Source organism: Centropristis striata, chromosome 21 (assembly GCF_030273125.1).
Source record: "Centropristis striata isolate RG_2023a ecotype Rhode Island chromosome 21, C.striata_1.0, whole genome shotgun sequence".
NCBI classification, from domain to species: Eukaryota; Metazoa; Chordata; class Actinopteri; order Perciformes; family Serranidae; genus Centropristis; species Centropristis striata.
The window spans coordinates 22,950,742-22,977,893 of record NC_081537.1 but is presented as its reverse complement, the minus strand read 5'-3'; the positions used below and the strand labels follow the sequence as shown (position 1 = coordinate 22,977,893).

At 37.7% G+C, this 27,152-nt stretch overlaps 1 protein-coding gene across 1 annotated transcript; it reads left to right on the top strand.

Moving 5' to 3' along the window:
* dusp3a (dual specificity phosphatase 3a) lies at positions 1–26,104 on the top strand. Its single transcript, XM_059324190.1, has 3 exons — positions 1–351; positions 11,546–11,778; positions 19,319–26,104. Exons 1-3 carry the CDS (start codon positions 164–166, stop codon positions 19,546–19,548), a joined length of 651 nt encoding a protein of 216 aa, XP_059180173.1. The 5' UTR covers positions 1–163; the 3' UTR covers positions 19,549–26,104.
* The last annotated feature ends 1,048 nt before the right edge of the window (positions 26,105–27,152 follow it).

Here is a 27,152-nt window from a genome sequence, read left to right as displayed (position 1 = left end):
ATCAGACACCTTGTAGACAAGACCACAGCGCGCGCACGACTCACGTGCGAAGGTAAAAAAAAAAAAAAATGCAGCTGGATAACCGGACGGAGGTCGAGAGTCTGCAGCCGGCTGTTATCTAACATTAGTTTGGGGTTGTGGAAGAAAAAAAAGAAGAAGAGCCATGAAGAAACACCTGAGTCCGACCAAACAGCAGCAGCAGCAGCAGCCACCGGCGGACGGCCCGGCGGCTCCCGGCGGCTCGGTGACCGTCCAACAACTCAACGAGCTGCTGTCTAACGGCAGCGGCTTCTACAGCCTCCCGACACAGCACTTCAACGAGGTCTTCCCCCGAATATACATCGGCAACGCGTGAGTCATTCATCAGTTCAATGTGAAGCTGTTTGACACTGACAGGTAGCACAGGTTGTTTTTTTATAGAATAGAATAGAATAGAATAGAATAGAGTGCCTTTATAGTGTAACCTACAATGAGATTTGAGAGCTGACTCCAAAAAGCAGTGCGATCATAAATACAATATATATAAAATATAAAAAATATACAATATAAACATAAACATACATAGACAAGTAAATGTAAAGAAATATATATACGATATAATGTAAACATATAAGAAAGGGAGGTTAGGTGCACAGTCTTCAATTCAATTTGCCAGAAGCAGATATGATGCTATGCAGTGTTCATAAATATATTGCACGTTGAAGGACAATTTATTGCACAAATTATTGCATATTGCCAAGTATAGTATATTTTGTGTGTGTGTGTGTGTGTGTGTGTGTGATTTTTTTTTTAACGCGCCCCAGACGCGACAATGACAACAGTGTCGCATGTCCGTGCAGGCACGCACGCATCCAGCAGGGCGGGTGTTATTTTGGTGTCTCCACTATCATCATGGAGGAAGCGACAGCCTGTTGTTGTCAACAAATTGTGTTGTTGTCCTCGAAATATATCAGCAGCGGCAGGCAGCGTGCCTCAGCAGACCAGCCAGACAGGTACATCCTGTGCAGGAACATCACAACAATAATAATAATAATAGTAATAATAATAATAATAATAATAATTCCCTATAAAATAATTCACACATGAAGGACAAAGAGTCTGTTTTTACTCAATGAGCCCATCCATCATTAATGCATGTAATCACGTCTTCATCGAGCCACTCCCCATTCAATTCAACTGCAACAACACATCTAAAATAACAAAAAGGGGCTTTTATTTTCATTCATAAACTGCCAAAAACACACAACAGGAGGTCTCCTGGGTTGCAGCAGAACAAAAGGCAGCGTGTGAATGTGAACTTGTGTAATTTAACTCTTTTTAAAGTATTATAATGTCTTTATGACATAAATAAATCAATAAACCTGTTACCTACATTAAGTAACACAATATAATTTGTAAGTAACTCACGTAATAGTAACCATAGACTATATAAAAATATCACTTATAAATAATGTATAATCACTGTGTTTGTGGACTCAAATCAGCACATGTGCAGAACAGATCAGGAGGCTAAATGATGCTACATCATCAGCTAATTAGCACTGGTTAGCAAGGGGCAAATTGTGCCACATAATACTAATATTTAATGTTTTCCCTTTAAATTAAGACCCAAGATTATTAGTGTCACTGCTGTGTAATCACGTCTTCATCGAGCCACTCCCCATTCAATTCAACTGCAACAACACAAAAATAACAAAAAAGGGCCTTTTATTTTTATTCATAAACTGACCAAAAACACCAACAGGCTGTCTCCTGGGTTGCAGCAGATGACAAAGGGGCAGCGTGTGAATGTGAACTTGTGTAATTTAACACTTTTTTCAACAATCGTAACCTCTTTATGACATAAAAAAATCAATAAACGTTTCTCTGAGAATGTGAATAACGATATAATTAGTAACATACGTAATTGTAAACAAGGACTGTAGACTGTATAAAAATATCACTTATGAATAATGAATAATCACTGTGTTTTTGGACTCAAATCAGCACATGTGCAGAACAGATCGGGAGGCTAAATGATGCTACCTCATCAGCTAATTAGCACTGGTTAGCAACGGGCAAAATGTTCCACATAATAATACAAATTTTTAATGTTTTCCCTTTAAATCAATCCCTGATTTAAACATATAGGACAAAGATTATTGGTGTAACTGCCGTGTAATCACATCTTCATCGAGCCGCTCCCCATTCAATTCAACTGCAACAACACATCTAAAATAACAAAAAGGGAGCTTTTGTTTTCATTCATAAACTGCCAAAAACAACAACAACAGGAGGTCTCCTGGGTTGCAGCAGAACAAAGAGGCAGCATGTGAATTTTGTAGTTATGAATGAGGAAGACGGGAAGATCAGTAAATGCGAATCTGATCTCCTGTAATTTAACACATTTAAAAAAAAAGAATTATAACCTCTTTATGAAACAAAAAAGCACTCAAACACATTCATGACACTGTGAGCTTTTAGAGGAAACAAATAATGACGTTTTGAGAACATGAATAACTTGTGCAGTGATGATAAATCTGATATGACATAATTCGTGAAAACTGTATGAAAACAAATAAATCACTCAAACACATTCATGTTTCTATAGAAAACAAATACCGCTGTTTTGAGAACATGAATAACTTTTGCCGAGATGATAAACCTGTTACAGACTAAAATACATTGTTATTTTGCAATCAGTACATGAGTAGAACAAATATCGGTAAGAGCAATAATGCTACATCATCAGCTAACTAGCACTAGCTAGCTAGCTTGGTTAGCGAGAGGTAATAGTAATTCAAAACTAGCATGTGTATGCATGTGTGAGGAGTGTGCGCGATTACGCGCGCGTGTGTGTGTGTGTATCTGTAACGGTAATCACATCAAAGATCAAAGGCAATCAGATCAAAGCAATCAACAGAATTAACTGACACCTGTTCCGCCACAGTGACAGCAGAGGTGGACAGCCTACAATTTCTGGCCTCGAACAGAAAGCTAGCTAGCTAGCCTGGGTAGCAATAGGCAACCATTATTTAAAATAAACATCCAACTCCTTATGCTGCGTTCATGCTATGAGTGACAAAGAAACAGGCTACAGGTAATTTTCAAGTATTTTAACCTCTTTATGACCGTAATAAGTCACTCAAACCCATTCATGCTACTGTGAGTTTTTACAGAATACAAAACTCATCTTTGAGAACATGAATGACTCATGCAGATATGATAAAGCTGTTATCTACGACATGTTTTCATTTGTAAATAACTCTAATAATTGTAAGCTAGGACTGTAGATCGTATACAAATATCGGGCTACGACTTCACTCATGAGTAAGTGAATTTTAATTCTATGTTTTGGCCCTCGCCATATTGTTGTTTTGCAACCAGCACATAAGCAGAACGGATCAGGAGGCCGGGCTGATAATGCTGCGTCATCAGCTAACTAGCACTAGCTAGCTAATTGTTTGAGTTAATCTGCTACTATTTCGATAATTGATTATTTGTTTGAGTTATTTTTCAAACTAAAAATGTCAAATATTACACTGGGTCACTGGAGTCTATCCCAGCTGACATTGGGCGAGAGGCGGGGTAATCCCTGGACAGGTCACCAGACTATCGCAGGGCTGACATACAGACAATCACACTCTCATTCACACCTACGGTTTTAGAGTCACCAATTAAACCTAAGTGCATGTTTTTGGACTGTGGGAGGAAGCTGGAGTACCCGGTGAGAACAACAAGCAACAAACAAGCATTATGTTAGTGTCACCTTGTCCTTTCGATAATCAAGTCCAAAATCAATTATTAGTCAATATACTGTAACATAAAGTGCAATTTGTCACATTTAAGAACCTGGAAACATATAACATGTTTGAAAAGTGACTGAAATGATTAATCAATTATCAAAATAGCTGTAGACTATTAGAAAATTAGAAAATCAGGATCCTTCCCCAAAAACAAATGTCTGCTTTGTCATTTTATTCCAGCACCTGTATTATTATACCTGTATATATAATGCGAGGAAAGCTGCTGAGCACACAAACACATACATACATACAGTTTATGTATGTTTATGTTTTATGTTTATGTAGAGGCTGAACCATAAATCCACAGTTGTTGGTTGACTGGAGGCTATCGGCTTTGTAATGAACATGCCGACTCTTTAGGAATTTACAGCTCTTGTTCCAGTAAAACCAGTTCCTGGAAGGTCCTGCGCAGATGTGTACAGATTGTGGTATTATGAGCCTGCATGACAAAGAGGTAGACAAATACACCGTCATTCGTCAGCGTTTACTGTCTGTACACATACAGTAATTAGCATCATGTTCGGTCAGGATAGATTTCATTCTGAGGGAACAAGTATTTTTATTGACGTGCTCAAAGAGAAATGTGAATAGTCATAGTTGATTAGACCGCAGCATGATGTCATATATTTTAAGTGGATGATGAAGCAGAATAGAAATCCCTCCTATATAGTGTTTAGACACTAGAGAATAAGTTGGGGAGGCCTGTCACAATAACTATTTGTGGCTGGTTGCCGGGCAACCCTACACCTGGGTCTGTATGTGACTGAGTGACTTACATTCTTCAGAGGGGAAGGGCTGTTGTCCTCTCCTTCATACATCGACAGTGCCGACTCCATCCTCTGGTCTGTTTGTTAGCTCCCCCTCACTCAAGATGTGTGGCTTACAGATAGGGTTGCAAAATTTTCCAAGTTGGAAACTTTCCATGGGAATTAACAGAAATTAATAGGAATACATGTGAATTTATGGGAATAAACTGGGAATTTACAAAACTGAAGGATGGCCCTTGACAGGGAACTTAAATATAGTTGGAAAAATATATTCCTTGACTAAAACAACCAGATATAGCAATATTAATTATTGCAGCCTTAGCCTAGATTTTTATCTACAACTGATGCATGATCAGTTTGGGATGTTTTGTGAAATGAAAAAAGGTTTTATATTCTCCAAACTCGACTTAAAAAAAGTTGTTTGTTGCATTAGTATCATAATAAATCAAACATTAATTCTACTGGTCATGTCTTTACACATAAAAGTTAAAAAGATTTTGCAGTGACTGGGTATTTTTAGGAAACATGCAGAAACAGAAACCCCAATACATGGTACACAAGCCACTTATATGATCGAAAATTGAATATTTTTTTATTTATTTATCCTTTATTAACCCAGGAAGGTCCCATTGAGACACAAGCTGTCTTCTACCATAGAGTCCTGGATTAGATGGCAGCACAAACGGGTCAATATTAAATTTAATTTCTCATTTTGGAACACAATACAATACAGATATTAAAAGAGCGTTATACACACTATGGCAACGATATCCATAGAAAATACAGAAAAGATTTAATGTTGTCTGCAGCCTTTCAGGTTTCTTGCAAAAAAACAATCTCAAATTGCACAAATATCAAAATAATTTCCGGTTTCAAGTGTCACATTTGTGGGAACAGCCGGAGAAGAACAGTTACGGGATGTGTAATCTTGAAATACATTTCACTGTGCTGTAATGCAATAAAAAGGCTTTCACAGAGCAGCTCTTAATCTCACTTTTATGGATTCACTGTTGGAGAACGGATTGAGGGATGCCCCTGAGAAACGTGGTGGTGGCTCTGTGCAGCCCATCGTTTGGATCTGGTCGCTGCCAGGGGAGCGGTGGAGGAATACAAGCACATTACTGTACCTCAGTGCTACAACAAAATCAATCTGAATATGCCAATCTGCCCGGGCCAAGTCTCCAAACAGAGTGCTGGCAGCCGTGAGCTCAGCTGATCAGACGGCACTGAAAGAGAGAGACTCTGTCTGATTTCAGATGAAGAAATTATGCTCTTTTGTAATCATGAAAAGCAGCATTTTTCTTTGCTCTCTCTTGTAAATGGCCTTGTGCAGCATTGTGGGGTAATTAGTGCAATATTTTAAAGTATATCAAAGCAGTGGAAAGGGCAGTGTAATGTAATGTGATACTACAAATGGCTCAGGCAGAGCGAGGTGGTATTGATTGTTGATGAAAGCCTGCACCTTGTCCACTGTTTCCACCACTGGGACCCACTAGGCTTTTCTGCTGATGTATCCTGGAAAGTCGTTTACAACTTGAATTGTGCAGCTGGCTGAGATCAAATCAAATCCAGTGATTTACACAGTATATATATAAATATATATTTACATATGCATGTGGTGTAGTGGTTCACACACTTATTCGATCACAGTTCTTGATTTAAATGAGGTAAAGAAGATAGCTTTGTCCTTGAAAATGTTCATTAACGTTTCATATCATGGGATCCCCCCAGGGAATTGTGCCGTGACCTATTTTAGGCTACGATCTATACTTTCAAGCAACAACCAGGGCAAAATTAAATATAGGATTGTATTGGAAAAAGGAGGTTGTGCTTCAACAATGGGAGTCTCAGTGGAGAGCTGAACCCGAAATTCAATGAGGACATCTCAAATTTCCACGTATAAACAGCAAATACTCACATTTTGCTTGTTTATCGGTGTGATTTGATATGTTAATTGTGATCCAAGCCAAATAAACAAATGAGACTATTTGTCTTTTTAAAATTGGATATTGGAGATGTGCTGCCTTTATCAAATGTTTTAAAGATAGGTTTGTTTCTTTGGCATATAGTTCAGTTAATAAAAGGAACCCCCCCCCCCAAATAAACAAATAAATAAATAAATAGTTAAAAACTGTTCTAAATTCAACAAGATCTCCAACCTAAATGACAGAATAGGTCGTTTGTCAATGCCACCCATGGACTCATATGAGCGGTTTGTGGGAGAGTGTTTTAAAAATACGTCATTATACATACACGTACGGTTGATGGTTGTTAAAACAAGGATGCAGCTTTGTTGAATTTATGCTACAAAACCAATTTTCTAGGTTTAGGCCAAAAACTTCCTGGCTAGGTGTTATAAAAGACAGTTTGAACAGTAAATATATGTGTATAAATGCCGGAAGTGACATAGTTACGTAAAAACGTAATGCAGAAGTTCAGTGATGTTTGAATCACATCTTTTACTTTTGTTTTCACATGGGACACAAACCCTGTTGTCCTGGGTGAAAGTCCGGATCTGTTTGACCCGCCCACCTTCCTCCCACCGTCCTGAGTGAAAATTCCATGATTTAAACTCCGCCTCGCCATTCTTAATTACTAGGGCCGCTAGAAGAAAGTCTGAAACCTAAACATGGGTTGTTTGTTGCTGCCTGTACAAAATGGCTTTGGGGTCTATTTTGAGTCGAGACCAGTCCGTTCAAATTATTCCCCCTTATGTACAAACCCGAAATCAAAAAGTTTGGATGTTGTCTGAAACTTAAATAAAACAGAAAGTGATAATTTACTAATTCATTGTGATATACATTCCTGCTGTCTTTTCTGTTTATTTCACCCTAAACGGGACCGTAATAATACAAAATGAACATCATGCTTTAATGAAAAAGACTTGAAACTAACAATTGAGACTTCTCCTCAACTCATGAGGAAAATGTTTAAAAATCTTTCTCATAGACTTCTGCACAACCTGACTCCTTTTTGCATCCAGCAAATCACAATAACTTAATTTACAATAATAATTTTTGGCTGATTGCCGGGCAGCCCTACACATAGGTCTGTGTGTGACTGAGTGACTTACTTTCTTTGGGGGCTGTTGTCCTCTCCTACGTTAGAACAATGTCGACTACGTCTTCTGTTGCCTTAAGTGAACCACAATCAGCACAGACAGCTGTTTAAAATTGCACAAATATTCCACTGTTTATGTGTTTTGACCATATTTAATGCATGTTGGTGGATTATTCAAGGTTCCCTGTCTGTCTCTGAGCTCCTGAGAAGTGGGTTCACTTTCTCATAGACTACTGCACAATCTGACTCCTTTTTGCAACCAGTGGAGTCGCCCCCTACTGGCCATTGCAAAGAATGCAGGTTTAAGGCACTTCACCTCTCAGACCCAGAAGTTGCCACCTCTCAGTGGTTTCTTCTCTGAATCACTGCAAATAATCAATGCAATGCAATGCAGCAAAGAAAGTAAACTCACAATAATGCAAAAGAGTTTTAAAAAATGATGATCTGTGAGCATTGTCAATAACCTCAGCACTTTGATGAGCTAGTAAGTGAAATGTTCCCGTCTCTTAAATGGATTACGAGCATATTCTCCAGAACTCAAACTCCTTCCACTGTAGTCAGCACTATGAAACCACCGTGCGCAGCTCAGGGACACACTTAAGGTGTGGTTTGTTTGCTTTGAGGAACACTTTGGCTCTTTGTGAAGCCGGTCTTTAATAATGGATGTAGTGGGACTGCAGATCCCAGGGTGGAGGAGGCTGGGACAGGCCAGGTAAAGAGGAAGGGAGCAATCGGCTGTGAACTCGCCTGAACCGGACTGTGTGCCTCTGCATCGTGTACGAGTACAGTAAGAGAGGCATATTGTTGCATTGTAAGTGCTCTACAGTGCATGGAAACATTTACCTGCACATATAAATGGCATATTCTGAATAAAAAAAGGGCAATAAGCTGACACACGAGCAGATGGGCTGCTTCATCCCTCCTCAGTGGCCGTAAAGCAAATGGTGGCAGGGAGGATTTTTTTTTTTATTAGTTCTTGCAGAGGAGGAGGCGTTGCAGCCTCGGCCTCCAGGGAGCCGTCCAGGGTCACCCAGCCTCGCTGGAGCTGTCAGGGCGAGCGTGTTACATGAAGATTTATTATTCTCGGGCATGATTAAAAGCAAATATTATGTTTTTATAATAGTTAAAACAACACATTTTTTTGCTGATAACACAATCTATTTTCCAGATTTGTGATCGACTCGCATCTTTCAGGTTTTTTTTAGAGCATTTAAAGGGAAAATATAGGGCTTGGCGATATGACCTTAAATCAAAATCATGATTAATTGAACATTTTACCTCATATAATGATTGTTTTGTCTTCATAGTCCACTGACATGGTCTGTACTATAAATATGCTCGACTGTTGAAGCTGCATATCTTTGGGATTTTTAAAGAAATTAAGGAATTATTACGAACTGAAATCAAAGCGTTGCTTGACATGAAAACATCACATTTTAGTTTTAAAGCAGAAATCAACTTCTCTAAAATAGTAGAAAATAAGAAACTTGCATTTCTTGCAAACGGTTTTTCGTCCTTTGTCCACCAAATTGCATTGGAGAAACGCTGATTTTTAACTTGAAACTACATTTTTTTTAGTGTTTTAACCGGTTTTAATCACTTTGTCCATTTATTTTGGAGAGGAGGAGACCTATGCGGATAATTCTGCTTGCAGTAAAAACCTCCTGAACAATGAACATAGAAGGAATCCCAACCAGACTGAAACTCGTCTTTTGTTTTGATTGCGAGTACTCTAGTGGCAGAAAATGACTTATTGAATGTTTAAAGCACACTTTTTTTCTCATATAATATTATAAAATTTGCATTTTAATGACAGTATTCCCAGTTCTGTGCATTTTCTTAATGACAGAAGTAATTTCTCTTCTATTTTTTAAGTGCATTTAATAGTAAAAGAGGTCACAGGACATGTGTATCTTTTCTTCTGAAGTCATGATTTGTTTGTTGCAGATTTTTGTTATTTTAAAACACAACACTGTTTATATAACACTGTACAGCTAATTAGTGACACTAACTGTTCTGTAAAACTTTAATACTACATGCACAAAAGAGGCATTTTATCTAGAATCAATGGGCAGCGCCTCCGGCCAGGCTGGATCGTAACCGTGGACACAGGCACCGAGCCAGGCTGGCCCAGCAGCCAAAACCCTGTGATGCTTTGTTATGGGTTGTTTGCTCTAATATGCACAGCAGAGCAGGAGGGGAACAGATTTATTGTTTTCTAGTAGAAAAAATGGAGGTGAAGCTCTTTAAACATTTCTTTCTGCATCTTGTGCTGTTTCAAAAATGTCAAAAGATGTCAAATTTGACTTTGTTTCTCTTTCTGCTGCATTCAATGGTCCCATTTACCTCCCAGTTCATTGTGACTTTGTTTCACAGCACCATGCTTTTATCAATAGGATGTGCACAAATGACAGTTTTTTGCTGTCACAATGCCTCGTGAGTGTGTGTGCATCCATTCTAGTAACTGTGGATTTGTGGTTCAGTGGATGTTTGGTAATTTAAACTGTATCATATCCAAACATATAAACAGTTGGTTTTCATTAGCAAAATAATATAATAAAAAACACATTTCAACAGATTTACTTGTAAGTAGAACTTTATCAAGTTTTAATTATTTTATTGAACAACAAAAATACGTATGTTGAGTTCAATATTAGTCATGTGAATGAGGAATAGACTAGATATTTGCATGAAATCTCGTTGTTTTAGTCAAGATTATGCTAAGATATATTTTCCCCAACTAAATTTAAGTTCCCTTTTATGGGAAATTCCCAGTTTATTCCCATAGTTTCCCGTTAATTCCCATGAAAGTTTCCAACTTTAAAAATTCCCAGAATTTTGCAGCCCCGGCTATTAATTGTGGAAAGAAACAGTGAAAACATGCATTATTGTTTATTTTTACTTCACGGCGGTCCTTGGATTACAGGTTACAAAGATTTCTGTGGAAATCCAAATCATGTGGAAACCCAAATCATTTTGTTCTACATGTCAAAAATAAAGCAGTCACGTGGCGAATAATAAAGCAAAGTGCAGCAACTACAAAATAATTTACACGATAAAATGTTTTAAAGTTTGTTAGCAGTCCCAACAATTTCTAGTTGGCAGTTTATGGTTTACTGGCTTTCTATAGTGTCTTTTTTTATCCAAATCAGTCCTAACCTCCAAACTTTCAGACCCCAAACTGTGCGTAACTCATAAAACTACTCCACCCCATGCACATCAGAATGTGTGACCATAAAAAGTTTCTTAACATCAGCCAAACATGAACATTAATCTCCTTATGTTTCTGTGTGATATCACGTCAACTCATTAAGTCCTATACCTGAATTTTCGCCATTTTTTTTGGAGTTGTTGCAAATTTTTTGGATTCTTCTGACACCACATGAATGCTGTGCTGTTTCCTAACTGAAGTGAGAATAACAGTAAAATGTGAATGGATTTCAAAGTGGAGTAACTCGTTTAGAAGGGGTTAATCAAAGCAGTTATGAGTAAATTGGTTGTACTCATTGATTGGGGATAACGTGTGAAAAGACACATTTGAGTCCTGCAGTGCTCTCACAGCAGATACACAGTGTTTGGCTGTTCATCAAGAGTCTCTGTCAGCACAGTGTTCACTAAAACACATGCAGAAGGCTCGTGAAAGAGGCAACCTACATTGTCAAAATATCACTTTAAAATAAATTGTGCTGACACACTGTTTTGCTGTATCTGTCAGGTGTTATTATTAGTGCTGTTATTTGTCTTGGATGTCTTGTTGTGCCACTGTACACTCATCAAAAAAAAAGTTTTATTTCGGCATCAACAGAGGCACTCTAAATTTTTACAACTTTGTTCCAGTGCTGCAGACTTTGTCACAGACATCAGCAACTTGCTAAAGTGATTAAATTAGAGTATCTTTCCTCTCCGATGCTGAATCTCATCTTGTCCCTGCAGGTTCGTGGCCCAGAATGCAATGCGTCTGCAGAAGCTGGGAGTGACGCACGTCCTCAATGTGGCGGAGGGCACCTCCTTCATGCACGTCAACACCAGCGTGGACTTCTACGCCGGCACAGGCATCACGTACCACGGCATCCAGGCCAACGACACGGAGCAGTTCAACCTCAGTGCCTTCTTCGACGAGGGGGCTGATTTCATCGACAAGGCCCTCGCACACAACAACAGCAAAGGTGAGTTTATCTTCAGCTGTGAAGTGTGAAAGGTGGAAATTTGAAAACTCACCTTGAGCCATACTGTAGTATTATAATAATAATAATAATAAAAATAATAATAATAAAATCTTAATTTATTTCAACTTTCAAAATACAGTCATGGTAAAAAATAAAATGTCTTTAATTTCCTGTTCATTTTAACGCCTGGTACAACTAAAAGTACATTTGTTTGGTTCTTAATAATAACCAAAATCATGTGAAAAAAATCATGGAAAATGTCTAGATATCAGCTCTTAAATTAAACTCTCATGGGCTATTTTTGTTGTTATCATTATATTTGTCCAAACAAATGAACCTCTAGTTGAACCAGGCATTAAAATGAACAAGAAATTGAAGAAATAGATAATAATAATAATTTTTTCCATGACTGTACATAAGCAACAACAATTTATAGAGACACGTCAAGTGTTATAAAATGCAGACATTCAGTTAAAACATAAAAACATTAATAATAGAGATGACGATATGATTTTATCCTGATTCTTGAGTCACGATAAGAGATTATTGCGATTTTAAGCATTTTGCGATATGGTGAGTATTGTGATACAATATATTGCGATTTAACAGTTTATCTGCATTTTGTGTCCAAAAAATTTAATTCAGTCAAGAATTGTTTTGTTCAATAAGACAAAATTCTCAGTGTATTCATCTCACTTCAGTCTTTTTATTTCTCCACAATGAGAGTCAAACCCACAGACTGACCAACAAAGTATTCAGTCAAACTGGATGACAACAACTGCAGCATTTTATCAAACAACAAGCTTCACTGCCCTCAATGTTTTTGAATTAAACATAAATAAAGTCTAATTTTGCAGCGTTATTTCAACAACTTCCTTACACGATATCCTGACACACATGATGCCTATAGATTCCTTAAATCTTCTAGTTTCATATGATCTCTAGTATATTCCTAAAAGTGAGCCCACTACAGCCTCCAAAAAATGGCGAAAATACTGACGAATCGATTTAATATTGCCACACAAAATATCGCAATACCATGCTGTATCGAATTTTCTCTAATTAATAAATAGCTTGTCTATTACAATTAGGTCGTGACATAAAAAATAAAGCAGAAAAGGTCCTAATAAAGCTTTTTAATAAAGATTTTCTGTGCATCTTCCAGTCCGATAAACTCCACTGTTGGAGAGCAGACTAATGACGGTGTTGCAGTAATAATATCAGTATCAGTACGAACAAAATGAGCACGAGTCGGATATTGGATATATAATAATGTATAATTTATATAATCATTTTATATATCTTGTTATCGATGTGTGCAAAATGCACCTAAAAACCGGAAGAGATTGAGAGTTTAAGTCTTAACAAAACCGCTCAAAGGTGGAGCGGATCAAAGAGGAACAAAGTAATTTGTCTCCACAAGTTGAGACGAGAAAACAAGATTCAAGGCGTCTTTTAATGATTCAGTGTCAGTGTGAACAGAAGATAATCATGACGGCCCTGAGCGTCTCCGGCTAAATCTGACGCACTCCTGAGTCTTGCTCCAGATTCCTTTATCAGACCATGTTCCACACACACACACCTGTGGCTCCAAATCCACCTCATTTCTTCCTCCAATAGATACATGAAACAGGTGATGTGACTCGTTTGGACTGGATAACAGAACACTTAATTCTCTTAACTTTTACTGACGTTTTTTCTTTTATAGGCTGTAGTGGGCTCAGTTTTAAAGCTACAAGTGGTTTCATATGATCACATGAAATTGGAAAATCTAAGGAATCAATAAGTATCAACTAGCATCCCAACCTTTTTTATACTGCATGCTTTTTCCCCCATGGTTTATTTTGATACGATCCAGTTTAAGGCAGTTTTTCTCATGCTGTATTATTTTCGCCCCCTTATATATGAATATTTGTGCATACTGGGGTCCCAAAACAGTCTGTGAGTTGCATAAATTGCATATCACTGGAAAGCTGAGACTCTTGTGGATTCAACAAACCCAATTTTATTCATGTGTGATGATGTTAGTCCCCACAGTAGCCATTTCCTTGCAATGAGAACATTTCTTGAAATTTGACCTCTCTGTATAAAATGAGCTGCTGTGACCTCTAGGATAATCACAGCCTCATGAAACTTTACAACCACAAACTAGAGACCTAGAGCATCCACAATATGGGTTTCTTTACACACTATATTCACAATAAGAGGGTTTCTCAGCAGCTTAAACAGCATAGTGCTCGATGAAAATACAGAAATCGCTAAAATGTCTAAAGTGAATGGTGTTCTTACCTGTTCCTCAAATTCTTGGTGTCCCGATGTGATATTTTGGAAGGATTTTTATCAATTCTTGAGCAAAAAAACAGGTAAAATCTTTCCCTTAAATATGTGTAACAAATGGTATAAACCCACACAATGCTTCAACAACGTATGAGACATAAATGAGCATGAGAGCAGCTTTCTTATAATCAAATCGTGATTTTCTAAACCCTTATATTGAAGCATTTTCATGGCCAGTAGTTAGGAAAACACAAGCAAATTCAAGCTATTCTTGTGTAATTGTGCAACTTTCAGCTGTCTATATTGTTCCTAATTTTACAGTTGTTATTGTTTAAAGTGTTAATACATTGCTTGTTTCTATTTATTGTTATTTTATTGATGCTTCTATCTATGTTTGCTGCTGTAACACTGGAAATGTCCCCGTTGTTGGGCGACTAATTAAGAAATATCTTATATATATATATATATATATATATATATATATATATATATATATATCTTAATATATCTTGCCCTGCAAGAGAGACAAACATATGAGGGGTTGTATAGGCCATAATTCATTCTTCCTTCTCACATTCGCAATACCTTTTATTGTGAATGTGAGAGGTAAAATTGTGAATTTGAGAGTTTTTTTTAATGTGTGTGAGAGGGAAGAATGAATTATGGCCTATACGGCCCCCATACAAACAGAGAGAAGCAACAAAACAACATAAAAGAAACATTTTCCAGGGGACATTAAATGATGATGTCACACAGCTGGGTTGTGGTTGTTGCTTATGGAGTTATTGAGTAAAAAAACACAGAAAATGTATTATATTTGGTGTGATGTGAAGGCATGATTCAGATATTACTACAGATATCTCCCTCATTATTTTTTATTATTACTATTAAATCAAATTCTTTCTAATTCTCAAATTGATGTTTATTAGGCTGCACATTTCAGATTGTTGAGCTCTTTAAGGCTGCTGTACATCTGATCTATTTATGAGGTCAGCTTTATGTATTTTAACATCTCACAGGTAGGGTTGTCAAAAGTATCGATACTCCAAAAAGTATCGATACTAAAACGTTGTATCCGGATACGATACTCATTTTCAAAAGTGTTGATGAAAAGTGTTATTTTCTCTCTTGAAGTCCCAGAATGAAGCAGAGGAAAGTCGACTCATCAAGCCTGCCTAATATTGTGCACAGCATACAAAATATTGTTCTTTTTTTTTAAGATTATTTTTTTAGGCATTTTTATGCTTTATTGAAAGGACAGAGTGAAAGGGGGTGACAGAGGGGAAGACATGCGGCAAAGGGAGCTCAGGCCGGAATCGAACCCGGCTCCGCCGCAGCAAGGCCTCAGCCTACATGGCAAGCGCTCTACCAGTGTGAGCCACCGGGACGCCCCACAAAATATTGTTCTGATTGTTATTGTTTATTGTATTTATTTATTTTTTGCACTACCTCAGACCTGAAGCTTGTTGTCATAGTTGCAGTTTCTTTTTGCACAACTGTTTTTTATTCTAAATATTTAACCTGTGGTTCTGTTAATTTTTACATGTAGCATTTTTCTTGTTGTTAAAAATATTTCTGTTAAATTTTGGGGTCTTTGTTTTAATCCTTGTGGTATCGAAAATGGTATTGAGTATCGAATATTTTCCTGAGTATCGGTATCGAGTTGAACAACCCTACTCACAGGTATTGTGCAGCATTTTGGAAAGTAAAATATGTCGGCTGAAGGAACAATCGATCCCAGAACGCCTCGGCCCTCTCTGTCTGTCTGTCTGTCTGTCTGTCTGTCTGTCCGTCTCTCTCTCTCTCTCTCTCTCTCTCTCTCTCTCTCTGTCTGTCTGTCTCTCTTTGTCACCATATGTGAGGGATGTGTTTAATCAGTGTGTGAACCCTGTATCTTATAACATGGATTTATTGTCGGCCTTGACACATAAAAGCATCTTCATTTCCAGGCAATTTGGCAAATCTGCACCAAGTCTGAGTGTGAATCAGTAGAAAGGAGCGGCTGTGGAGCAGAGGGAGAGTTTCATCTCGATGCCGCTGCCTCGTGGTGCTGTGGTCTGACTTTGTGCTGTATGCAACGTTATATTTGACATTTTGTGACCCTCTGGCTGCAAGCTCTGAAAGGTCACAGGTCTGGGACTGTAATGAGGGACCACGTTGGTCGATGCTCCGCTCCTACGTGACTCCCAGTAAGAAGCGCTCGTGTTTACAAGCTCACGCTGCACATTTTCATCTAAATAGTGCAAGAAGAAACTATCAGCAAAATCATCAGCACATTAAAGCTGCTGATTAATCAACATTTTTACCCTCTGAACCCAGTTACAGAGCCAGAACCTGTAAAAACAGAAATTATTGTCGTCATTTTAATCCTTGTTCAAGCCTTATCAAACCCTAATATAGTGAAATTTCATTAAAATCACTTTGTTTTACACAATTTTACAAAAATAAACCTTTTGCAACAACCACATCCTGTAAAATCATTAAATTTTGCACTCCTCTGCATTTTGGAGATCTTCATCTTCGTTTAATGCCACCGTCATGTTGGTTTTTTTGGTTAGCATGAGACAATCATTCTTCTAAACGACCCAAAGTTTAGTTTGTTTCAATCAAAAACTGGGGCAGTTAAATCCTTGTTGCAGTTCCTTTGCTCCAATTGTACAATTTTGGTCTTTGAAAAACATGTTTCATTAAAAAAAATCACCAAAATTACACAATTTATCAGAGCCACAAACTGTAAAAACAGACATTATTGTTGGGTTTTTCTAATTCCCAACTGTCATTGAACACATCATGGGTGATGAAGGCTCCTGTGAGGAAAAATAACCAAAATAGTGAGATTTCATTAAAATCACTTTCTTCTTCATGCCTAATTTAAAATCTTACAAAAAATTTACAATTTGCCTCAACCAGGTCCTGTTGTTTATTTAATTATTTATTCTTTATTTTCTCAGTTATCATTCACAGAATCGGTGGACAATCTAACTCATAGTTTGTATAACAATGTTAAATATTATTTAAGAAAGTATCTCATTGGGTAAATTTGCAGAGTGGTGAAAAATCGATGCACAATCCACATTAAAAAGGTCTATTTTCATTAAAAAAGCAAACAAAAAAAATACTGTATCGGCCAATATCGATGAATTTTCCCATTTAAAATCAGTATCGGCCTCCTCTTTAAAAGTATGAAATCTGCTACTTTTTTACTCATAAATTTGTCACTTAAAATCTCATAAATCTGCAACTTTTTTTCTCATAAATCTGCAACATTTTGCCCCAAATATAACCCTCCTCCCTTGGGTCCGTATTTTTATTATTTTTTTCATACTTGGCCCTAATACGCCATCTACAAATATCCCATATTGATCGGGCTCTAGCTTTATTTTATTTATAAGTGTACATTAATTGAAAGCCTTTCAAAAAAAACTTTTTTTTTTACATTTTTAACCATTTTCCAAACTAAAAGAAAGTGTTACTCGGGTCTGAGGTGTTATAGACATTACACTTGTATTTGTGCAGGTCATTACACTTTAAATATTACATTTTTCTCCATGTCAGAGCCGAGTGAGTGAGTAGTGAGTGAGTGATGGAGTGAGGGATGAGTGAAGTCTTTGCGTGTCCAACAAGAGGATACAGGAGAATCAACATTGATCCGTGGCAGGCCGGTGATTAGGTATTGAAGAGGACGTTTCATTGGCAGCAGACTCTGCTGGGTGGAGTACAGAGCAGCAGAGACACAGAGAGGAGGAGGTGATACTACGGAGAGGAGAGAGATGTTGGGAGAGGGACACAGGGAGGTGTCGGGTTTCAAATAAAGTGCAGAATCTGCAGATCTGACCCGAGCTCCCGGCACATCAGCTGCTCCGTGCAGCTCAGATCCCTCACGGGGGTTTCTGGCCTGTCAGTGCTGAGAGTGTAAGCTAGACTGAGATGCATTATACACAACAAACAAGCTGTGATTCATGTAAACAAACAGACATGAAAATGCAGCTCAGACAGCATGCATGTATCCTGCACACACACACACACACACACACACACACACAGTGGCTGTTTTTGCAGGATGAGGGTGCAGTGAAGATGATTGACTTTGCCGAGGCTGCAGCAGAGGTCAGGTCTTGTATTTGCATCTCCTGGCACAGAAGATGCTTCGCTGTGCAACTTTGGCTCACAGCATATGTTCCCCAAACACTCTTCTTTGTTTTTCTTTGTTAATTTGTTTCTTCTCTCTCTTCCCTTGTTTCTCTTCCTCCTTAAAGATTCTCAGAGTAAAAAGCCTCCATGGAGCAGAAATCCTGCATCGTGTTTTTACTTTTCACATCAAACATTTACGTTTTGATATAGTTTTGCGGCCCCTGTTTACCTCAATGCATCAAGAATTTTCTCAGTTTTGGGATTTTTCGTCCACTAAGGAGGCATTTTTCTTCACCCTTAAGGGTGAAATGTTCCTTGAATTGTTCAGCTTTCTGATGGGTCTCATACACCGAATCCCCCTTTTCTTTTTCTGTTCAATGTTTAAATATTGTTAATGACTTGTCTTTAAGACAGATGTGATTATCTCAATGTATAAAATAACCATGAGCTTGTAGGTCTTAGTAGAGAAATGTCTGAAAAAATAATTATCAGATATCATATAGGTGTATTTATACATTTGTATTATTTTATTTTTATTTATTTACTCATTTGATTTGTTTTTTTTTGTTAATTCTGCTGTTTGACATTATTATTATTATTATTATTTTAATTAATATATTAATTGTTTTCCTAATTCTGCTGTTTGACATGGATTTTTTAAAATTTAATGAATGTATTTATTTTTTTGTTAATTCTGCTGTTTGACTTTATTATAATTATTTTTTAAATGTAATTAATACATTTATTTTTTCTTAATTCAGATTTTTGCCATTATTATTATTATTATTATTATTTATTAAATTAATGTATTTAATTTTTTCTTAATCCTGCATTTGACTTATTATTTTTGTTTATTCATTTATTTTATGTTCTTGCTGTATTTCATTTGCTCAATCACATGATTATTTCAAATTTTGTCTTTCTGGTACCTTGTTTCTCTTGATGTATGATGTATGATTTGATATTTTATGTTTGCTTTATGTATGAAAAGACACCAACATGTCATGGTTAACATCTGATTTAAAGTGGTAAACACAGGCAGGATGAAAAGGATTCCAAAGGGTTAAAATGAGTCGTGGTGAGCCTGTTTTTTCGACACCTCATTGTTCTGCTCTGTGTCTGCGTCCTCCAGGGAAAGTGTATGTCCACTGCAGAGAAGGCTACAGCCGCTCCCCCACCATGGTCGTTGCTTACCTCATGCTGCGCCACAAAATGGACGCCCGGCTGGCGGTGGCCACCGTGAGGCACAAGAGAGAGATCGGCCCCAACGACGGCTTCCTCCGCCAACTGTGCCAACTGAACGAGAAGCTGGCGAAGGAGGGCAAGCTGAACGGGGAGGTGGGCAAACTAAAGACCAAATGAAAGTCTCCCTCCGTCTCTTCCCATCATGCCTTTCACAGGGCGTTCAGCTGCTCTCGGACCCCCACCCTGACCAAACCAGCACCCATCTGACACACCAAGGGGTATTCTGAAACACACACACATATACATGCATTTATCTGTGTAGATAATAACACATACACACACACACAGTCTCACACATTTTTAATCTTCAGTTCACGTCTGTCACTGCTGCTCTGCACGGGGGACGCCTGTCTGTCCGCCTGCTCCGACAAAGAGTGTGATCTCAAACCCTTTTTTTAAACACACACACACACGCACACACACACACACAGACGAAAGCAGTACCTTAAAGCATTCCTTCAATCCAAAACAAGTTAAGAAGGTCAAAACTTCGCCCTGATTTTTAAAGATTTTTTCCTTAAATAGAAGATTATAGCACAATCATTCCATAGTTTTCCACTGCCGGGAATGTCAGTGATGTCTCCGCCAACAGGAGTACTCTATAAAATTCCAAATGAACTCTTTATTTAAGATATTTAAAAAGTTGCACATGATGCACATACAAAATAGGTCAGAAAGTGAATGGATGGAGGAAAAAAAATCCCAAACATTCCATGAAAACTAAAAAAAGTTTTTGTTGCCCTCTCAATCCTTAAAAAAATTCTCTTTCGGGGCAGATATTTAATGCACAAACACACAAATGATCCACACTCTACTAGTGCGAGCTGTAGCTCTGTGTAGCATTTCAGTCCTCCGCTCTCCGGCCTCTAGTTTGACCGCGGCTGCGTTTATTTACTTGCCGACAGCAAAGGTCGAACCAATTAAAAATGACGAGCTCCTTGTTGTTTTCGCTGCAGATGTGACGTTTTTTAAGTTTGTCATTGAGCTGAAGCAGTATCTGAGGGCAACACAGGACTGAATATCCTCTTAAAAAAGAGACTTTAAATTAGCTAATTTACTGTATTTCATTTATAAAGTGTCTTCAATACCCTAAACTCAATACTGCATGACAAAAAGTCATTTTACTCAACAACTTATATGATCTGAATGCAAAAAAGAGGTTGAAAACAAAATCTGCTGGCTCAGTTTGTGTGTTGCTCTTTTATCGAGCACTGTAACAAGTTTAAGCCCTCTTTAATTCCTGCAAAGACTGAGCAGATGCACGCCGCATGTCTGCACAGGAGGCCTTTCTCTCAGTCGTCTGACAGAACGGATATAATCGTATTTTAATCAGCCCGTCTGTCTACACAGGCCACGTAACAGCTCGGGAGTTTTTACTTTTATATTTTTACACGTGTGATGCTGAAACAGTTTCTGAACGCTGCCAAAAAACGTGGATGACCTAAAGGCCTCCTGTGTGGACACCAACGACAGCTTTTGTTGCAGCTTAATTCGACTTAAAAGCTGGAGTAGGGAAAAAATGAGCCAGAATTTGAAAGTATAACCGTTTACCTGCAGCTCTCCCAATGTGCAAGTCCTTTTTTTAACCATACCAATCAGGATCTTGATGCTCTGGCAAATTAATGACTGTTATAGTCCAGTTTTCTTTGCAAACTTGTAGACTAGATCCTAACGAAGGATCGAGCTTAATACTTAAACATGAATTTGAATTATCTGCAGCTGTGAGTTAGAAGAAGGCTAAACTATGAGCAACATGCTTCAGCAATATTGGTGCATGTTTTATTAGCGTCAGACTCTCTTTTGGGCGAAGTTTGTCTTCTTTTATTGGGTTTCTTTGCCGTGCAAACAGTTGTTATCAAATGCTGGAATAGCAACTTTTCCTGCAGGGGTTTCAACAATTAAAATCAGGCCTTTACCATCTGAGGAGCGTGCACATGCGTCTCCGTTTGTAAAAGAACCTCCATCTCTTCTGATTCGGATGAACCAAACGGACTTGGGTTGTGAAAGAGACCTAAGATAAAGATCAAAGTCACAAACAGCCAGATCGACTAGCTGATCAACTGAAAAATGAACTATTTTAAACCTTAAAAGAACGGTTTATTGTCTCAGTTTTTGGACTGTTGGACGATTAAATGAAAGCTCCGTCTTTGAGAGAGAAAAGCTGCAACACATAACCAGAAGTTCTTTCTAAAAACAGAAACTTTGAGGTGTTAAAAGCTGATTTACCGCCTTCAAACTTGACCAAATGTTTCTCTATATTCTCTTCACTCAGAGAACCATGGTTACAACGTAACCATCTGATCAATTTCACTCTGATTCGGACGAACCGAACGGACTCGGGTTGTAAAAACGCCCTAAGAGAAAGATCAAAGGCTTGAACGATCGGATCGGCTAGCTGATCAACCAAAAACAACCAGAATCGACATTGCTGATCAACCGAAAAATGAATTATTTTAAACCTTAAAAGAATGGTTTATTTTCTCAGTTTTTGGTCTGTTGGAGGCTCCATCTGTAAGAGAGAGAAAAGCTGCAGCCTGTACCCAAAAGTTCTTTGATTAAACAAAAACTTTGGATTGTTGAAAACTGATTTATCAACATCAAATTAGACCAAATTAGTTTCTCTATAGTTTCTTCACTCAGAGAACCATGGTTACAACATAACCGTACGATCAAGTTCACTCTGATTTGGTGAACCAAACGTACTTGGGTTGTGAACAACAGGATCAACTCGCTGATCAACCGAAAAATTAACAATTTTAAACCTTAAAAGAACAGTTTATTGTCTCAGTATTTGGACTGTTGGAAACTCCGTCTTTGAGAGAGAAAAGCTGCAGCACGTACCCAGAAGTTCTCTAATAAAACAGAAACTTTGGGCTGTCAAAAGCCGATTTACCGCCTTCAAACTAGAGGCCTTTTAGTTCTCACTGTCAGATGCATCATCGGACGAGGATGCCTCCCACTCTTTCAGTAGACAGTTCCAGTTCATCACGCCAGAGAGTTGTCCACTGCCGATTCCCTGACACAGCCATCCGGTCAGTATCCATCAGAGGTCCATACACAACATGTCTCACTCCGCAGTGTGTGTGTCATACAGTAACCTACCATGCCTGACTTTATGCACACACAGGCTCAAATCCAGTTTTTGTTTTTGTATGTATTAAAGCATTGCAATATATGTCAATACCCCCATCAGATATATAGAATGTAACCACATCTAAATATGATTATTCAGGCTGTAGTTGTTACATATAGGCGACCGTAGCTCAACAATACCTTCTGAAAAGTATTTATTACTTGGCATAATACTGTAAACTAAACCTAGTAGAGTGGCGGCGACAGGAGTGTTTTTAAAAACCTGCAACAGGTCACTCCTCGGGAGAAGCTTTGAGAAGTCCCACACATCAGATTCCTCCTGAACGAACGTCAGCATGGGAGAGAGAGAGTGGAAACTAGGTTGTCTCACCTCATTAATGGCACTATTTATTCCTCCTTTGATATATCTGTATACATATGAATATATACATGTATACTGTATATACATATTTAAGTGTTGACATATATGAATGTATGAGCAATGTGTCTATAACGTGTAGGTATCGTCAGTATGTCTTATATATCATGTTCTATTTGTGAAAGCTCCATTCTTTCTTTCTGTTTGTTCCGCGGTTGGTTACATGTGCATTCACGTTTATAGTGACATGCACATGTAATACGTTGTGATGTTTCCGATCACAATGGTGCAAAACTTGCTGAGGGTTTTTTCTGAGGCTACTGAGGCATGTGATCATTGGGTTTACTGATGTTTTGTACAGTTTTTTAGTTATTTTAGTCATAATAAACAGCAAGATGCAGGTGGCAGCGTCAGATGGATACGGATTTATCCTGCACATACATTCATCCACTGCAAAACATTTACAGCTCCTTTATTTCTGGACAGAAGTTGGGAGATTTATTTTAATGAGAATGAATAGATTCTCCTGCAAGCTGCACTTTCTATTTCAATGCATTGTTTTTAGCTGCAGATTTCACCTTCAGTAGGCTGCAGACTACAGTTATATGTTATTCTGACTAGGGAGACAACAGAGAAGAAAAAAAGCAAGTTGTGCACAAGAACAATAAGAAATAATTACAATTCATGTAACAACAAAAAAAATGCAGATACACAAGTCATGCAATCCACAAAAGGATCAAAAAACAATCACATGAATTATGCAAATGAATAAAATAAAATAATTTATTATTATTATTATTATTATTATAATTATTATTATTATTATTAACTAGAAGATGCAGAATAAAGTTGCTTTCTTTGCTATCCGATATTTCACAGAGAGTCCTGTTTCTCATCGTGTGCAGATTTGCTGCCGTAAATTAAATATATTTTGGTTTTTTTGACTGTTTAAACTGTTTCAAGGCGTCACCTTTTGGCTATGGAAAATTACACGTTTTTTTAAGGTTTTATAGACCAAAAAAGCTCATCGAATGGTCAAGAAAATAGTCGTAGGATCATTTAATGATTAAAATTACTATCAAATTAGTTGCTTCTCCTTTCAGTTTTACATATCTTGTTCGAAATCCAGCTAAATGTTTGTGTGTACGATCAATGTAGGGATGCAAAGTAACAGAAATATCTTTAACTGATAGTTGGCTGCCTTAACAAGTGATTATCGGTTAATCATTCATAATTTATGAAGTACATTTTGTCCATTAGAAAAACGTTTTAACCTGCCGTGACTTTGGCTCCACCTAGTGGTGCAACAGCATATTACAGCAAAGCCACACGTCTTCTGTTAATACAATAAATAACAATTAATTCCCAATAATTCCCATAAATCTCCATAATTCCAATTTTTCAATATTTCCAAAATTCCTCAGCTCACTTCCCATGAAAGGAGTTTCTGGAAATTTACTGTTAATTTCCCAACCCCTTTGCAGCCCTAGTGTTTTTACAGCAATGTGATCTCTTACAAACCAATCTTTAGATTAAATACAATTTTCATGCATTGAAATGTAAAGTGCTGTTGCAGCTTCTGGCTCACTGTCGGCCCGGAGGACGAGTCAGAGACGGTAAACATCATAAACATCATCACAGGGAGTCAGAAGTGATGCAAACTGTCTCGTGAACGAGAGGACATGAGTGCAGTTTCCTCTTGTCATCTGATCATCATCATAAAAACTTTAAAATGTTTCTGATCTGCAGAGCCTCACACTTGATTCCTCCGGTGCAGCAGCTCTGAGAGTCTGAGACCATTTTCAAGTCTTAATTTAGCGCATGTGTCACACGGCATTTTACCAAACCACCTCGTCTCCATGAACCCCAAAAACCCAACAGAAAAACAGTGAAAGTTATCGACCAGACTCCAGTGCCCTCAACACCAACACATCAAAGATTGTCTTGTGCCAAGTGACCTACTGTATTGTACAAAAAGCCATTTATTTGTTTAAAAATCGGCTTTTTTTCTCATCTACTGGGGTTTCACTCATACAAATGTGCTCTACACTACTGCCCTCCTTCTGAATTCACAAAAAAAAGCATTTCCTGTTGAGTTTTTACACAAAAATTTGAGAATTATTGGCGGTCCAGGATGAGGGTATGTACTTTATAGCATCAACTGCCTACACCAACCTGCTTATTAATTCAGTTTGTGGCTCCAGAGGTTCAGAGGGTCTGATCAACACTAGCCATGGTAGATGTTTTCTCTCACATTTTGTATTTAAACATGACGAAAACTTGTCTTCCTTTTTCGGGTGAAGCAAAGAAAGTAAAAAGAAAGCGTCTATGATGGCTACACTGCTGGCTCCACACTCTTTTTTATTATGCATCGAGTAACAGAGAAACACTGCCACCTGCTGGTCAAATAATCAACAATAATTTGACACCATGAATAGTTGCAATCCAACCACACGTTTTCTGTCTTTTTCTCTTCTGTAATGTGAACCCCTGTGACTTCCTTTTGTTCCGTTTAACAAAGTACCAGCATCGTTTCGTGGGTTATACTCCAGGTACAGTACTTTATGTATTCTCGAGAATGTCAAATGTGAAATGCCATTGATGTATATTGTTATATATACTGAGTATGTAACACAAACTAAGGCAATTAATTGTGAATTGCTGCATTTTACCGCCTACTATATAGATTGTTTGATATTGGATCTAGTGAGTTGAAATCGACTTCTTTTCTCCTCAAACTTTGGTTGATTTCTTTTTCTTTAGATTTGTCCTGTTTACAAAGGATGTGGGTTTAATTATTAATTGATGATTTTGATTTTTTTTCACAAGGCATATATAAAGAAGGCTAGTTTTTGTACAGTAGGAAATCATGAGAAGTGTGATTGTGACCTACTTCTGTCGACTTAAAGGCACACTATGCAGGAATTATCACTTACTGTTTGTAAACACTGTTTTTTTCACTAAATTTGCATATTTTTGACGCTTTGTCCACTATTTTCGGTTTAGTACAATTAATAACAATAATAATAATAATAATAATAATAATAATAACATTTTTCCTCCCACATTTTGACACAGGATGAATCCAGGTCTCTCATGTGGAGGTTATTTGTATGGACTCTGTCGCTCCTTATACTAATAAACTTCGCTCCTGTAATAATTAGGTTGACGGCCGAACTAAAAATGTTTATATAGCAGCTGGGAAAAAGGCCAAAAATGCCCTTTTTTAACCTCTTTAACCCCTCTAACCCATATCCATGAGGATGATAAGGCCCATTTAATTATGTGATAACATTCAAAGTGGATGGTGTCATTATGTTACCAAAAAAAGGAGACAAATTGCAAAAGTAAAAGATGATTTTAACTTGTTGTTTTTTGATTTGAGATGCAGCTCAGCACTGTGTCAAGTTGTTCAAAAATATCTAATAAAAATAACTTATTTATTTATTTATTTCAACCTATTTAGGTGTTTAAAGGGTTTGTAACATTAATAGGTTGCTATCTGAAGTCCATTTCCATGCAACTATGTCCCATAAGTTGTTGCAGCAATTTTTAGGTTGATACTATTTGTTACACACATTTGGTGCAATGTGGTGCACAATTATGCAATTTTTTACATAAAAAATGCATAAAAAATGTTTAAAAAAACCCTCCTGTTTAACTGATGCTAATCGGTCAAAATCCTTACTGTCCATGAAACAGTTAATTTTTAACATCCCTAAGATAAAATCCTGCATAGCGTACCTTTAAGCTGAGCACAGAACATATTGTTTGTGGATGAGTCACCTTTAATGGCACCTGGACCGGGCAGTAATTGTAATTCATTCAGTGTTTTTGAGAAACCAGGCTGTAGAGGAGGCTTAAATCACTCAGAGAGAGGCCAGGTATTTCTCTTATTTTACATTAAATTGACTTTGTGCGGTCCCATGTGGCGTATCCGGGCCATCTGCACTGAAGAAGCTAAAAACCTGAGACGTTTAAACCCCGAGTGGCTGACAGTCGATATCTGACGTCATGTGGAAACTCATCTGGCTGAACTTATCTCACGATGCAATAAACTGTCCATCTGGTTCTCTCAAACAAACACCACTTACAAATACTGTTTGGCCCAGGTGAAGTGCAGAGCTGCCCTCTTCTTCTTTCTGATAAAAGCAGCAGAGTTTTAGCACAAAGAGCCCACTGCCCGACTCCTCCCAGAGTCCACCACACAGTCTCGTGTTTCTCATTTCTGTTCGGATGGTTCGCGGAGGACTTTGTCGTGATGTTACAT

Bases quoted from the DNA above. Each gene is read 5' to 3' on its own strand.
- dusp3a (XM_059324190.1), top strand. From the start codon at position 164: ATGAAGAAACACCTGAGTCCGACCAAACAGCAGCAGCAGCAGCAGCCA. The intron at 352-11,545 runs GTGAGTCATTCA...TTGTCCCTGCAG, and splicing joins CGAATATACATCGGCAACGC to GTTCGTGGCCCAGAATGCAA. The intron at 11,779-19,318 runs GTGAGTTTATCT...TGCGTCCTCCAG, and splicing joins CGCACACAACAACAGCAAAG to GGAAAGTGTATGTCCACTGC.